This window comes from Schistocerca piceifrons, chromosome 2 (assembly GCF_021461385.2).
Source record: "Schistocerca piceifrons isolate TAMUIC-IGC-003096 chromosome 2, iqSchPice1.1, whole genome shotgun sequence".
Lineage (NCBI taxonomy): Eukaryota > Metazoa > Arthropoda > Insecta > Orthoptera > Acrididae > Schistocerca > Schistocerca piceifrons.
The window spans coordinates 672,801,168-672,814,288 of NC_060139.1; the positions used below are offsets into that span (position 1 = coordinate 672,801,168).

At 41.7% G+C, this 13,121-nt stretch overlaps 1 protein-coding gene across 1 annotated transcript; it reads left to right on the forward strand.

Annotated features, from left to right (window-relative positions):
• The first annotated feature begins 7,506 nt into the window (after window positions 1-7,506).
• Window positions 7,507-8,190, forward strand: LOC124775735 (phospholipase A2 inhibitor-like). The gene has a single exon (XM_047250563.1). The coding sequence runs from the start codon at window positions 7,507-7,509 to the stop codon at window positions 8,188-8,190; it is 684 nt and encodes a 227-aa protein (XP_047106519.1).
• The last annotated feature ends 4,931 nt before the right edge of the window (window positions 8,191-13,121 follow it).

The window sequence follows — 13,121 nt, forward strand, 5'->3', positions numbered from 1 at the left end:
GATAGTGCCTTTTGGTCGTCCGCAGCCGTTCTTCTTACTACCGGTTGTTCTCGTGAACGCCGCTGCCAGCAATCATGTACAGTGACTACATTCCTGCCAAGTGTTTCTGCAATATCGTAGAAGGAACATTCAGCTTCTTGTAGCCCTATTACAAGGCCTCGATCACTACGAAATATGTCGTCTTTGTTGCTTTAAAGGCATTCTTAACTAACATCAACTCACCACGTCCATTCTCAAAGATAATTAAGTTCGCGATTGTTGCAGCGTGTATTTAAAGCAAATCTTATTTGCATACTCACAGTGGTGGTATTATCACCACTCTTATACGACTGGTGAGGAAACTGAATAGAAATAATCTTTCAAATGTAGAAACACGCCTAGAAACTTTAGCTTACGTTGCTCAACTCCTTCTTGGTGCTGCGATTTTTTTCCTCAAGTGTAACATGATAACACCGTGACGACACAGCATAAGACGAGAAAAATAAAGAAAAAGCAGGAGAAAAAGATTTACCTTACTGAACAGAGTAAATTCAACTGACTTGTGTACGACTTGCACAGCATATATTATTATTATTATTATTATTATTATTATTATTATTATTATTATTATTATTATTATTTAAATTTATTAATGTCTAGCACTATAGTGTGTAACTTACATGACGAACTTTTATGTCTCTCTTCGCTCTGTTATGCGAGAAAATTAGTACGGAAACTGACAGAAAAATGTTCGAACAGTCAGCTTTACTCAATCACGCTGAAGAGACGCCAGCTGCCAGTCGGGAAGCATTGACAACAACGTCCAGAAGTAATTTGAAAAAGCAGTAAAGGACACTGTAACAGATCCGTTTAGTGAGACGTGGGAAGAGCAGAATCAATTCCGTCATTACGAATGACGTTGTAGAGCAGAGCCTCGCCTCGGTGACACAAATCCTCCACTCTCACTAGCTTTTGGCACACAAACCGGTAACCATTCGTATTGACCTTCTTTGTATACGTTCAATATCCCCGTTCAGTGTTAAATGGTCAGTGGCGCCGATTCACTTGAGCAGTATTCTGGGATTGGTCGCAAGTACCGTAAGCAATCTTCTTTGTAGGCTAACTGCAGTTTGCCAGTTCTTTGCCAGTAAGCAGAAGACTGCCACTTGCCTCACCTGCGACTGAAGCTAAGCGATCATTCCATTTCACTTTCCCACAAATTGTTATAACCAGGTATTTGTATGAGTTGAATGATTCTAATTGTGAAACCTTTGGTAATGAAATATGATATTACGCTTTTCCGTTTCGTGAAATGTGTTTGTACCTCATCAAAAGCGCATCAAGATTTGATCCTTTAATTGAGTGACATATGCCTTCTCCGGAGTGGTTGGTAAAGGACCAATTTTGAGTGTGTATACCTGAAACGTCAGACTCCCGAAATAACAAGTACTTCCGCTTCTAGCAACCACTTCAACAGAAGTTTAGTATCTTATCTTATTACTTCTTGAAATAACGTCATTCGTTTTTATGTGCTACAGTCTTTTCTGAAATTTTTCCAGAAAATTAAGCATTTTCCAAATGTAAAAGTATGTTCCGAGCTACAAAATCGACATGTGGCTAGGGACAAGTACTCGATTTAAATTTAAAAGCATAGAACTCTGGTGTGATCTATTCTTGAATACCGCTCGAGTGTTTGAGATCCGTACCAGGTCGGATTGAAGGAAGACATCGAAGCAGTTCAGAGGCAGGTGGCTAGACTCACTACCGCTAGATTCAAACAACACGTAATTTTTCGGAAATGCTTCGGGAACTTAAATGGGGGATTCCTGGAAGGATGGCAACTTTCGGTGCAAGACACACTACTGAGAAAATTTAGAGAACCGTCATTTGAGGCTGACTGCAGAATGATTCTAATGTTGTCAACACACATCGAGCATAAGGACCATGAAGATAAGGTACGGGAAATTAGGGCTCAGACGGATGCGTACAGACAGTCGTTTCTCCCCCGTTCTATCTGCGAGTGAACGGGAGGACAAATGACAAGTAGTGGTACAGGGAACCCTCTGCCACGCACCTTACGGTGGCTTGCGGAGTTTCTATGTAGATGTATATGTAGTCGGGAAAATCTTCTTAGTACTGTATTTAATAGTCTGTCAGTTACATTATTACTCTACCACACACCAAAAACCAGTAAGTGAAATCAATTTAACCTTACAGCGAGGGCCCTATAGTATGAAGTACGTGAAATGGATATTAACTTCAATTTTTGCGACTTTCGATCGTTTGTTTTGTCAGGGCAAATAGCTATTCCATCATTATTGCTTCAGCTACCTTGATAATAGGTTTTTTTCCATTGACCACGGCTTTCAGCGTGTCTGTGGGATGTTAGAAAGTGAGCGTGTCACGTTTGGCGTACAAAATACACCGTGCGCCTGGTCATCTGAGTACAATATCTCCGATCTAGTTTCTGTGTTTTCGCTAATATAGCGACTGTTGTGCGTCTGGTTTTGTAGTAATTTATCTATAAGGTACAGAAGATGTTTTTCTTACTCAGGTCACGTGAAAACATCACAATAACAAACTTTATGAGCTATCAGAGTACCACTTGCAACCAACACCCTCCTCTATTTGCCGGATGTATTCCAATCTCAGTCTTCCTCTGCAGTTATAATCCTCTACAGATCCCTCTAGACCCAGGAAGTTATTAAATGATGTCTTAACTGAAGTCCTACCATCCTCTCCCTTCTTCTTCTCTTCAGTGTTTCCCATGTATTCCTTTCCTCACCGATTCTGCGGAGAATACCCTCATTCTTTACCTTACCAGTCTACCTAATTTTCAACATTCTTCTGTAGTACCTTATCTCAAATGTTTCGAAACTTTTCTGTTCTGGTTTTCCAACAGTCCATGTTTCACCACCAAACAATGTCGTGATCCAATCGTACATCCTCAGAAATTTCTTCCTCAAAATAAGGTTTATGTCTGATACGAGTAGGCTTCTCAAAAAATGTTCAAATGTGTGTGAATTCTAAGGGACCAAACTGCGTATGTCATCCGTCCCTAGACTTACACACTACTGAAACTAAACTAAACTAACTTATGCTAAGAACAATAGACACACACCCGTGCCAGAGGGAGGACTCGAACCTCCGGCGGGAGGGGACGTGAAGTCCGTGACATGACGCCTCAAACAACGCCGCCACTCCTCGCGGCCGAGTACTCTTGGCCAGGAATGCCGTTTTTGCTAGTGATAGTCTGCTTTTGACGTCTTCCTCGCTCCGTCTGTCATGTGTAATTCTCCTTCGCTTTCACTGAGGATTGCAATTTTAATCAGTGAATCTTACCGTTGATATCCTTTCACTTTGAATTTTAATTACACTCTTGCATCTTCCTTTTATTTCTCTCGTTGCTTCTTCGGTGTATAAATTGAACAGTACAGGTGCAAGATTACATTCCTTTTTACACCTTTACATTAATCTGAGAATTTCGTTCTTGGTCTCCTATTCTTATTGTTCCCTCTTGATTCTTGTGCATTTTGTATATTACCCGTGTTTCTCTATAGGTTACCGTTACTTTTCTCAGAATTTCGAACATCTTGTACCATTTGACACTGCAGAACACTGTTTCCAGTTCGACAAACTTTATGACCGTTTCTCAATATTTCTGTAGTCTTACTTCCTTTATCAACCGCAACTTGTAACTGCGTCTCTCGTGCCTTTATCTTTCCTACAGTAAAACTGATCGTCATGTAACAGATCCTCCATTTGTTTTTCCATTCTACTGTATATTATTCTTATACTATGATAGTAGTGAAAATAATTTTGGGCTTGCAGATGAGATATATTTAATGTGAAGAGACAGGGTAGGTGGAAGGAAATTTGTAGTGTCGGTGAAAGCAAGGCAAAATAGAAGGAAAACCAGCTTAAAAAGCCAGTTAGGAATTGTGAATCCTAACAAAAGTAACCAAAAGCAAGCTAGGAATTGTGAATCTTAACAAAAGAAACCATTTTATTCAAATAATAAAATAAAAATGCTTTAATGCAGAAAGTTACCAGACTTTTATATATTAGGGATCGCTACCCATAATTTTACTAGAAGCACCCCATCTGTGACTAATTTTGTCAGTTAACCCCAACTTGAGATGATAAGAAAATACTAATAAACGAGGTATTCCTTGAATACGTCTCTACTAAGGTGATGGATTAGTATGGAGTACAAAGTACGTCACGTGCCCCCTAATGTAAGAAGACGCACGCGTCCTCTCGAGGGGCCGGCCGAAGTGGCCGTGCGGTTCTAGGCGCTGCAGTCTGGAACCGCAAGACCGCTACGGTTGCAGGTTCGAATCCTGCCTCGGGCATGGATGTATGTGATGTCCTTAGGTTAGTTAGGTTTAACTAGTTCTAAGTTCTAGGGGACTAATGACCTCAGCAGTTGAGTCCCATAGTGCTCAGAGCCATTTGATCCTCTCGAGGGTTAAACAGAAGTATTGTAACAAACCATTTACAGGGTAAACACATTATGAAACAGAAGCTATTAGAAACTATCTGTGGTGTCACCGCCAGACACCACACTTGCTAGGTGGTAGCTTAAATCGACCGCGGTCCATTTAGTACATGTCGGACCCGCGTGTCGCCACTGTGTGATCGCAGACCGAGCGCCACCACAAGGCAGGTCTGGAGATACGGACGAGCACTCGCCCCAGTTGTACGGACGACATTGCTAGCGACAATACGGACGAAGCCTTCCTCTCATTTGCCGAGAGACAGTTAGAATAGCCTTCTGCTAAGTCCATGGCTACGACCTAGCAAGGCGCCATTAGCCTTACCTAGTTTGAGAGTTATCGTATAAATGTCTCAAGAAGAACGTTGTAAACCAACAAAGAATAAAGTTAAGTATATTCCAAAGCTACGTATTTTCTTGATAGCAGTCGTAACGTATCCTGTTCCAGACTTGACGCCAGTCGGCGTGTGTGTACGCGTGCCTTTCGGCTCCCTTCTCAGTGTGGCGTAGCTAGCTTGTTACGCCACAACACTATCACTAATTTCTATTTTGAAGACAGATAAAATTGTTAACGGGGACGTAAGCGAAAGCGACAAAAATTGTGAAAATTTTTTATTGGATCGTCCTTCACTACATGGTATTGAAGTTTCAATTTCTGAATATTACGTTCGAATTCCACTCCTAAGTGGGATAAAATAATAACTAACAGACGATTGCAAGGAGCCACGCCCATTTGTTGTGTATTCCCTCATATCACTTACCCCTGCGGTGTGTCCTTGCAGTATTATGCAATCACAATGTGGAGAATATTTCGGTGTTTTGCAGATGCAGAACCTCTACAAAAGTGTACACGTGGAAAACCTCAAAATCCTAATGAAAATTACATCTCCGTGATAGGAAAACCATGCCCCAAGGCAACGTTGCCAAAATTGCTGAAGAAGTTACAGCGTGTGATCGATGTTAAGTTTTTAACTGTGCTAATCTTGGCAGACTACGGACTCTACACACTTTAGGATTTCATCCAGGACTTTCAAACTGTCAAAATTGAAGGAAATCAGTAACATAGTGATACAGCTGAAATCATTGTTACTCAGCATGAAAATCAGGTTAACCTAAGAGAAGAAGTAAAGAAAAGACTGCTTAAGGATGAAAAGGAGAATGAATGTGGTTTGAACTAGTTCACCCAGATAAGTTAAAGCCTAATACAAGTACTGTTAATACTTTGATTTAGGTTTCCCGTAACCTACATTTGGGCAACTTTATGTACCTTTTCGCTACAAAACTTTGTACGTTATACCGTTTTGCTCAAAGTATAGCAATTCTGCGTACGTCTCCCCCCCCCCCTGCCCCCCGCCGGTATTAAAAGACTCAGTTCATTTGCATGTATCATATGTTCCGTGGTGAAAGCCGTGCTTCTGTTTCAAGGCACACCGCGGTGCATGTGCGGCGAAGCATGAGTTATCTGTCCACGTGTTACACAAATTATTGCAAAAATATGTACTCACCCTAAAATTCTTTTCATGAACAAGTAACTACATACTCCAAATAGCTTTACTCTGTCATACTGAACAAAAGTGAAGAAGGCAAAACATTTACAAATGTTGCGCAAAACACACCCACACATGTAAGAACGGCAAAAACTGTAGAAAACGGCAGAAACTGCTTATTGTTGTGTTGGCAGAAGAGCCAACACCGTGTTACTAGTGGGGGCCGAAATGCAGTCGTTTTAGCTCACGCAGGCTGGCGTGAGGAGGGAAGAACTATACTGACGTGAGGTCTGGAACATGACAAGGAATTAGAATTCAGAAAGCGGACGTAATTAGTTTGATACTTAACTTTAATCCATTAATGATGATTCACAATATTATCTGTTCAGAATACATTCTTGAAGAATATGGCGCCGTGCTAGGTCGTAGCAAATGACATAGCTGAAGGCTAAGCTAAACTGTCGTCTCTGCAAATGAGAGCGTATGTAGTCAGTGAACCATCGCTAGCAAAGTCGGCTGTACAACTGGGCGAGTGCTGGGGAATCTCTCTAGACTAGACCTGCCGTGTGGCGGCGCTCGGTCTGCAATCACTGATAGTGGCGACACACGGGTCCGACGTATACTAACGGACCGCGGCCGATTTAAAGGCTACCACCTAGCAAGTGTGGTGTCTGGCGGTGACACCACACTTATCACGATCAGTAGCTCTTGTTCCTTCATATTATTTTAAAACCTACCACCATACTGAAGTACTGAAGTATCGGCCAAAAAATACCGTGTGATCCGGAGTCCACTACCTCCCTCCTGCACCTGAATTTGGTCGTTAATGGTTGGCATTTCTGGCCTGAGTTCATTAGTATGGTCCACAAACTCATGTTACGCAAGGCAAAAACCTTCTGAGATATCGATTGAGCAGGAGCCCCACTCTAACTCCCTTAATACCTCTTTTCCTCCACTCGATTGCTTCCCAGTTTTGAAGAAGAGCTTCTGCTCGGATTAAATCTTCGATATATTTAAGTAGAAACTTCGTCTGCAACTTACGCAGACAGTGCCACAAATACCGCAGAACTGGGCGAGTAATTCAGCGATAGCTGATAGCGTATCAGCGAGGTGTCACGGCGGTGATAAGCCAGCAGGCCGACCGGAGGTGTGTTTGTCGCTGGTGCGCCGGGTCAGTCGAGTGCGGAGCCCGGTTCTGTCTGGAACAGGAGGACATCTTGAGGCCCGCATGCTGCCGCGCCGCCAGGTGGACGGCGGACAGGCTGGGACATGATTAACTTTCGAGCGCAGTTCACCACTAGCGTACTATTTTCGCTGCTGACCTTCATCACCGGAAGGTACGGCGTTGTGGCGTTGGATGAAACAGGAAAATGTGATCTTGCTTTCGACGTTTTAGACTGTTCCAATCGTGGACTTTATTCAGTTCCACAGATAGAGAACATAAACGTAAGTTTTCCATTAAAACTGAATCTTTCGTTCAATCACATATCGATCGATACAGATGAAATCTTTGATTTCGTGCATCATTGGCCTGATCACCGCATGTACGTCTCTGAACTTTATCTCGACCACAACAGAATACAGTACCTGCCGGTGGGAACACTGAACTCATTTGTGAGTACTGAAGTTGTGGACTTATCGTGGAACCAAATGAAGAATATTTCGGATAAACATTTCTCCAGTCTACGGGAACTAAAACGGCTGTCTTTGGCCGGGAACCCAATCGGCAAGTTGAACATAACACTGCCAATCAATCTCGAGGAACTCGACGTCAGTTCGTGCGAGCTGTCGTCGCTCGGAGAGCGAACGTTAAAGGGGCTGCACCTAAAAAGCCTCGATATTTCCAACAACAGCCTCGTGGCTGTGGACTGGTCTCTGGTGGACAACGGGACATCAGTGCGTGCGAACAGCAATCCTTGGGACTGCAGCCTGTTGTGGCAGAACAAACCTGAGTTCGCCAGGAGTCAAGAGCGATGTGCGACGACCACCGGGTCTGCAACGACCACGCCAGTTGCAGCTGACGTGGGCCCAGAAGCGTCGACGACTGCGGAGGGGGCTCGGGTCCCTGAGGAGCTGCTGTGGAGCTCCTTCGGCATCGTGGAGGCCGTGCTGGTCGGCTGGCTGGTGTACTTCTTGCTGCTGGGGTCGGCGGCCTGGCTGCGAGCACGCTCTCTGCAGAGGCATCTGGCGCGCGACGGCAACTGGTGGCTCGAACCCCGCCTCTGACGCGCTGTGCCATCTACTCCACTTTCTTTGGAGTCCTTGCTTGCGCCCGCTCGTTCGCGGTTCCGCTGTGTGCGTAAGTAAAATTGTCCATCCTCTTGTGCACCTCTCAAAAAGGAATACGCGAACTGTTAGCTACCGAAGTAGCCAGCAAATGCCCTTTGTGATGTTTCGGCCCCATGTTGTATCCACGGACTTTTGCATTACTATGATGGATTCTACGCACCGTTTACGACTGGACCACTTACACTGTGCACGTCGTTGCGTGTTGATTGACGATGAACTCAAATCATCATTTGCGCGAACAGTCACAGATATAACATGTCCAGAAATCCAAGGCCAAAGTGTCCGACACATGTTGCAGTAAGGAATTTTAGTTTGAACTGCACTGTACCAAAGTGTTGTAAGATACACTTTTTGCCAGAAAAGTCTGGTAACGTGTTCTGTGTGACAACATTGCATGTTGGTAAGAGAGATCGGCTTAGATTCCACAGTGCCAGAATGAGATACTCCGTTATCACTATTCCTGTCCCGGAGTCTGAAAGTACAAATGTTACACTCGTAAGTTAGATAATGGTGCAGAAGGACATAATATGTTAGCTTGTTCCATGTACTGTACAATTTTCTCAATTTGTTCGAAGCCTTGAATGTGGATTGAATATCGCTAATAATCTTTTTGGTGTTACCAAGATTTCATAGTGCGTGAGCGAATATTTAGCTGGAACGTAAGTGCCATTTTTCCATTTCACTAAGAGTCGACTGCAATGTGAAGCTGTTGTGGCCTGTTTAAAACTAAGAACTGATTTTCATGTATAATATTTTGGACTGATGCTCAGTATATTGAATTAACGTTGAAAGTTATGTGACCATATATGATATCTGTAATAACTTGTATTGGAACCTTCCTTAACATTTTATATTCTATCTTTTTTTGTTTGTTTGTTCACCTTTAAGTAATTTACAAAGAGTCACAGACAATAGAAACTCAAATTTACTCACTGAATGATCCCATCTACGTCGATGTAGGACAACTTTTGTCAATTTGGTTATAAACAGCTTGAAAAATTCGTCAGACTATGAAGAAAGTATCGTCAGGCAAAGTCCACTACACCAGTAGAAAAGTTTAGTACGATAGACTTCAAGAGTGTTACACAAGGAAATACGTGAGTCAAGAATTTTTAAGAAGATAATTTATTGATTCGTGTACATAGATATGTTTAGAAAGTCGTTTCTACACGTGCCTCAATCGTAGATATGAACTGTGTGAGCGAACCCAACAATAAAATAAAATAACTTTGAGAAATTTTGGTTTCTTCTCTTTTCCTTCAATGACGGTTCCCATTTCCATACCCGAAGAGTAATTTTTTGGAAAGGAAATAATAGTGGCTTGAATTGTATGTAGCGCTATTATACCTAATCTAATTCATTGAAGGTGTGAAGTTCTCACAAAAAAAGGGTCATTTACATTATATCTGCCCTGATTCAATAATCACTTCCTGGTGGATACCGAAAACCTCTGTGAGGGAAACTATGAGTTAATATAGACAAAATTTTATATTCCACGCACTTTAGTGGATATAATTTGACCATATTTCTGTATTCATATCCATATGAACCTTCTGAAAAGTTTGTGTACACTATCTCATACTCTTTTAGTTACTGCTTATTTAGCTGAAGAAAATTAAGAATACACCGAAGATAACATAATGGAAATGACGTAATCATAAAGACGTCTAATTTCCCTTCATTTAAGTGCAGCTGAATGTTTCCTTATACCAACAAGTTTCTTACAGTTCCATTTCCGCCTTCGTCAGTTTGGTTGCAGTCCTCGCGCCCATCTTGCGCACATCCCTGTATTCAGATATGTTTCACACATACGGACATCTATTCCCTCACTGCCTATTATCTAAGAATTTTGTTCATGTTTCAATTGCTTTCCTTTTAATTTTGGTAATTTTGTGGAACTAAATGTAGAGGATTAAGAACAGAAATAAAGTTTTAGTCCTAACTGAAACAACGTGGATGGAAAACATCATTTTGTACTCCGTGAACCGATCTGAGAGCGCGACATCGCTAAATAAAGCACGAGACAAAGTTTAACCTTCTCTATACATTTCGGTATGCGAACTATATTCGTAAAACCGGAAGAACTCCATTTTATAACGATGGTTGGGTCATTGAACACATGGGTTCTACTGTGAACCGACAAAACAAATTCTTGTTGGTATTCATGACAAGTAATTACAAAATGGCAGTCTCTAGGGGAAACAATATCGGCTGAAAATATTTAAGAAGAAGAAAATTCGTGCTTTTTTTCTATCAGAACTGTTTTTATGATTTTAGCTAATTCAGCAGTTATGAAGAAATTGCCTACTCTTTGTAACAAATTTCAGTCCAATTTTAGTTGTGATCGTCAGATCTGCAGGGAGATTTGGAATGCAATCGGAAAGTAGGCTTGGTAGATCTGCATCTAAACATGGCACTGGTTTGAGAATAAGCTTTAGCTGAATTCGATAACAGAAACTGGTAGCCTTGAACGGGATGTCATAATCTCTGGTGAAAGGCGAAAAATGTGGTTTCTAGAGAGCAAGCTACATGAAGAGACAGAGATTGAGATGTGAATGTTTATTTCCAATTTCTGTTGTTCTGCAGTACGAAATACGTAGAACACCGGCAACATCTGTAAGCCTAGACTGGCGTGTTGCGGCTTATCTGTTGTCTTGGATGACGGAGATCCAGTTCTTCTTACCGTTATCTTATCTCACTAGGAAAACAGAGTTTGAAGTTGGGCTCGGCTACGGCCGATGATTGCGCCTGTACATTCATACATTAAGATAAGAGTAACGAGCGTTGCTGCACAGTAATTCTCCAGGCAGCAGTCTACATGCGTGCTCAAAGCTATAAAAGTTGCGTCCAGCAACTCAAGTACTTTATAAAGTAAAGTTCAGACGTCTACAGGTGAAAAATGTCTATGGATTTTACTATAATATCGTGTACTTTGTGCAAACAGAAACGTTATTTTCATTAAAACATTTTCGCACAGTGATTACGTCACATCCCGCAGACGATTTAATGGTGAAGACTACGGCCGCGGTGGCTAACGGTCACTGCCCCTTCATTTTTTTACGCTGATATGCATTCCCACTTCCGTGTTATTCGCAGTAAACAAGAAAAGGAAAATAAGAAATGTTTTTTGATGGAAGCAGTCATCGAATAATGCCTGAATGTTTCGACGTTGTTGAGAATACAATGCACCTTGTACTGTAAAGTGCTTTTTATCATTTGTTTGTTCCTTCTGAATTTTTTTGGAAATCAGGCACCTATTCTGCCTTAGTGTAAAACATATTAACGTGAGTAACTGGATTGACAGCAAATCAAAATTATTATTAAGTAAAATTATAGCACGTTCATCTCGATTTGAGAAAAAACAATCACGAGAATGACAGAAAACTGAAATCGGATTCTTTTTGCTATGTCAAATATCAGGAGCCGCTTAGGTTCCACGAAAACCGTATTTTTTTCCGAGAAGGTTATATTGTTGTATAACAAATTACTGAAATTCATGGACCGGTCCCCACCCGATCTTCTCTCACAGACAGGCACAAACGACAGAGACAAGAAATGAACGCCAATGCACAATAGGCCTACATCCGGCTTGGAAGGATTGTGCATGAAAAGTACCGATCACATAACACTACAAGTGACGTTTGGCTGAAAGTGACCACCGTGGGGGCTTTGTATGTAGTAAGTGATTATTTTTCTGTATCATTCCACTATTTGATATGTTAACAACTGTTTTTTATAACATTAAATGCCCATAGTTTCGAGTGAATTCTATTCATCATCATGTGAATGACATAAAGACACAATAAATTACTCTAAATTAAAAGTGAAAGTACTTAAAATTAATGCATTACGCCTGTGAGCATGTATGTTTAGTTCTTATTTCCTGACACTGGTGTGCAGGTATACAGAAAGCGGCCGACTCTGGGAATGCTAAGGCAATGTACGATGGTATTAAGAAAGCAATTGGACCAACTGTCAGAAAAACAGCCCCTCTGAAGTCCAAGACGGGTGAAGTCATTACTGATGAAGGCAAACAAATGGAACGCTGGGTTGAGCACTACCTCGAGTTGTATGCAGCCGAGAATGAAGTTAGCAAGGATGCATGTGACGCCATCAAACAAATGCCAGTTATGGCAGAACTAGATGCAATGCCTACTATGGAAGAACTTAGTAGAGAAATAGATTCTCTTGCTAACGGAAAGGCCCCAGGTGAAGATGGGATCCCTGCAGAGGTTATTAAGTATAACAAGTCTGTTCTTCTCAAACATTTATATTCACTTATCACAACCAGCTGGGAAGAAGGTTATGTCCCGATGAGTATGCGGAATTCGAGCATAGTTACTCTATATAAACAGGAAGCGAACAGAAGTGACTGTAACAATTACTGAGGCATTTCATTACTAAGTGTAGCCGGGAAAGCTTATGCAAGAGTCATCCTAATGCGATTACAGATCTTAGCTTCCAGAATCTACCCAGAATCTCAGTGTGGCTTCAGGCCCGGCCGATCAACCGTAGATATGATCTTCTCCTTAAGACAGCTACTAGAGAAATGTCGTGAGCAGCAGAGGCTACTTTATATTGCTTTCATTGACCTTGTTAAAGCGTTTGATTTAGTGACCAGAGATGCGCTTTTCAAACTGTTACAGAAGATTGGATGCCCACCTAAACTACTACAGATAATTGTCCTTTCCATGAGAAAACACAAGCAACAATTTGCTTCAACGGTAAAACATCAGAAGCATTCCCTGTTAATAGCGGTGTGAAACAGGGGTGTGTGTTAGGTCCTACATTATTTGGGATTTTCTTTTCCCTTCTGCTCAGATTTGCCTTTGAAGACTGTGAGGAAGGAGTGTATCTACATACGAGGT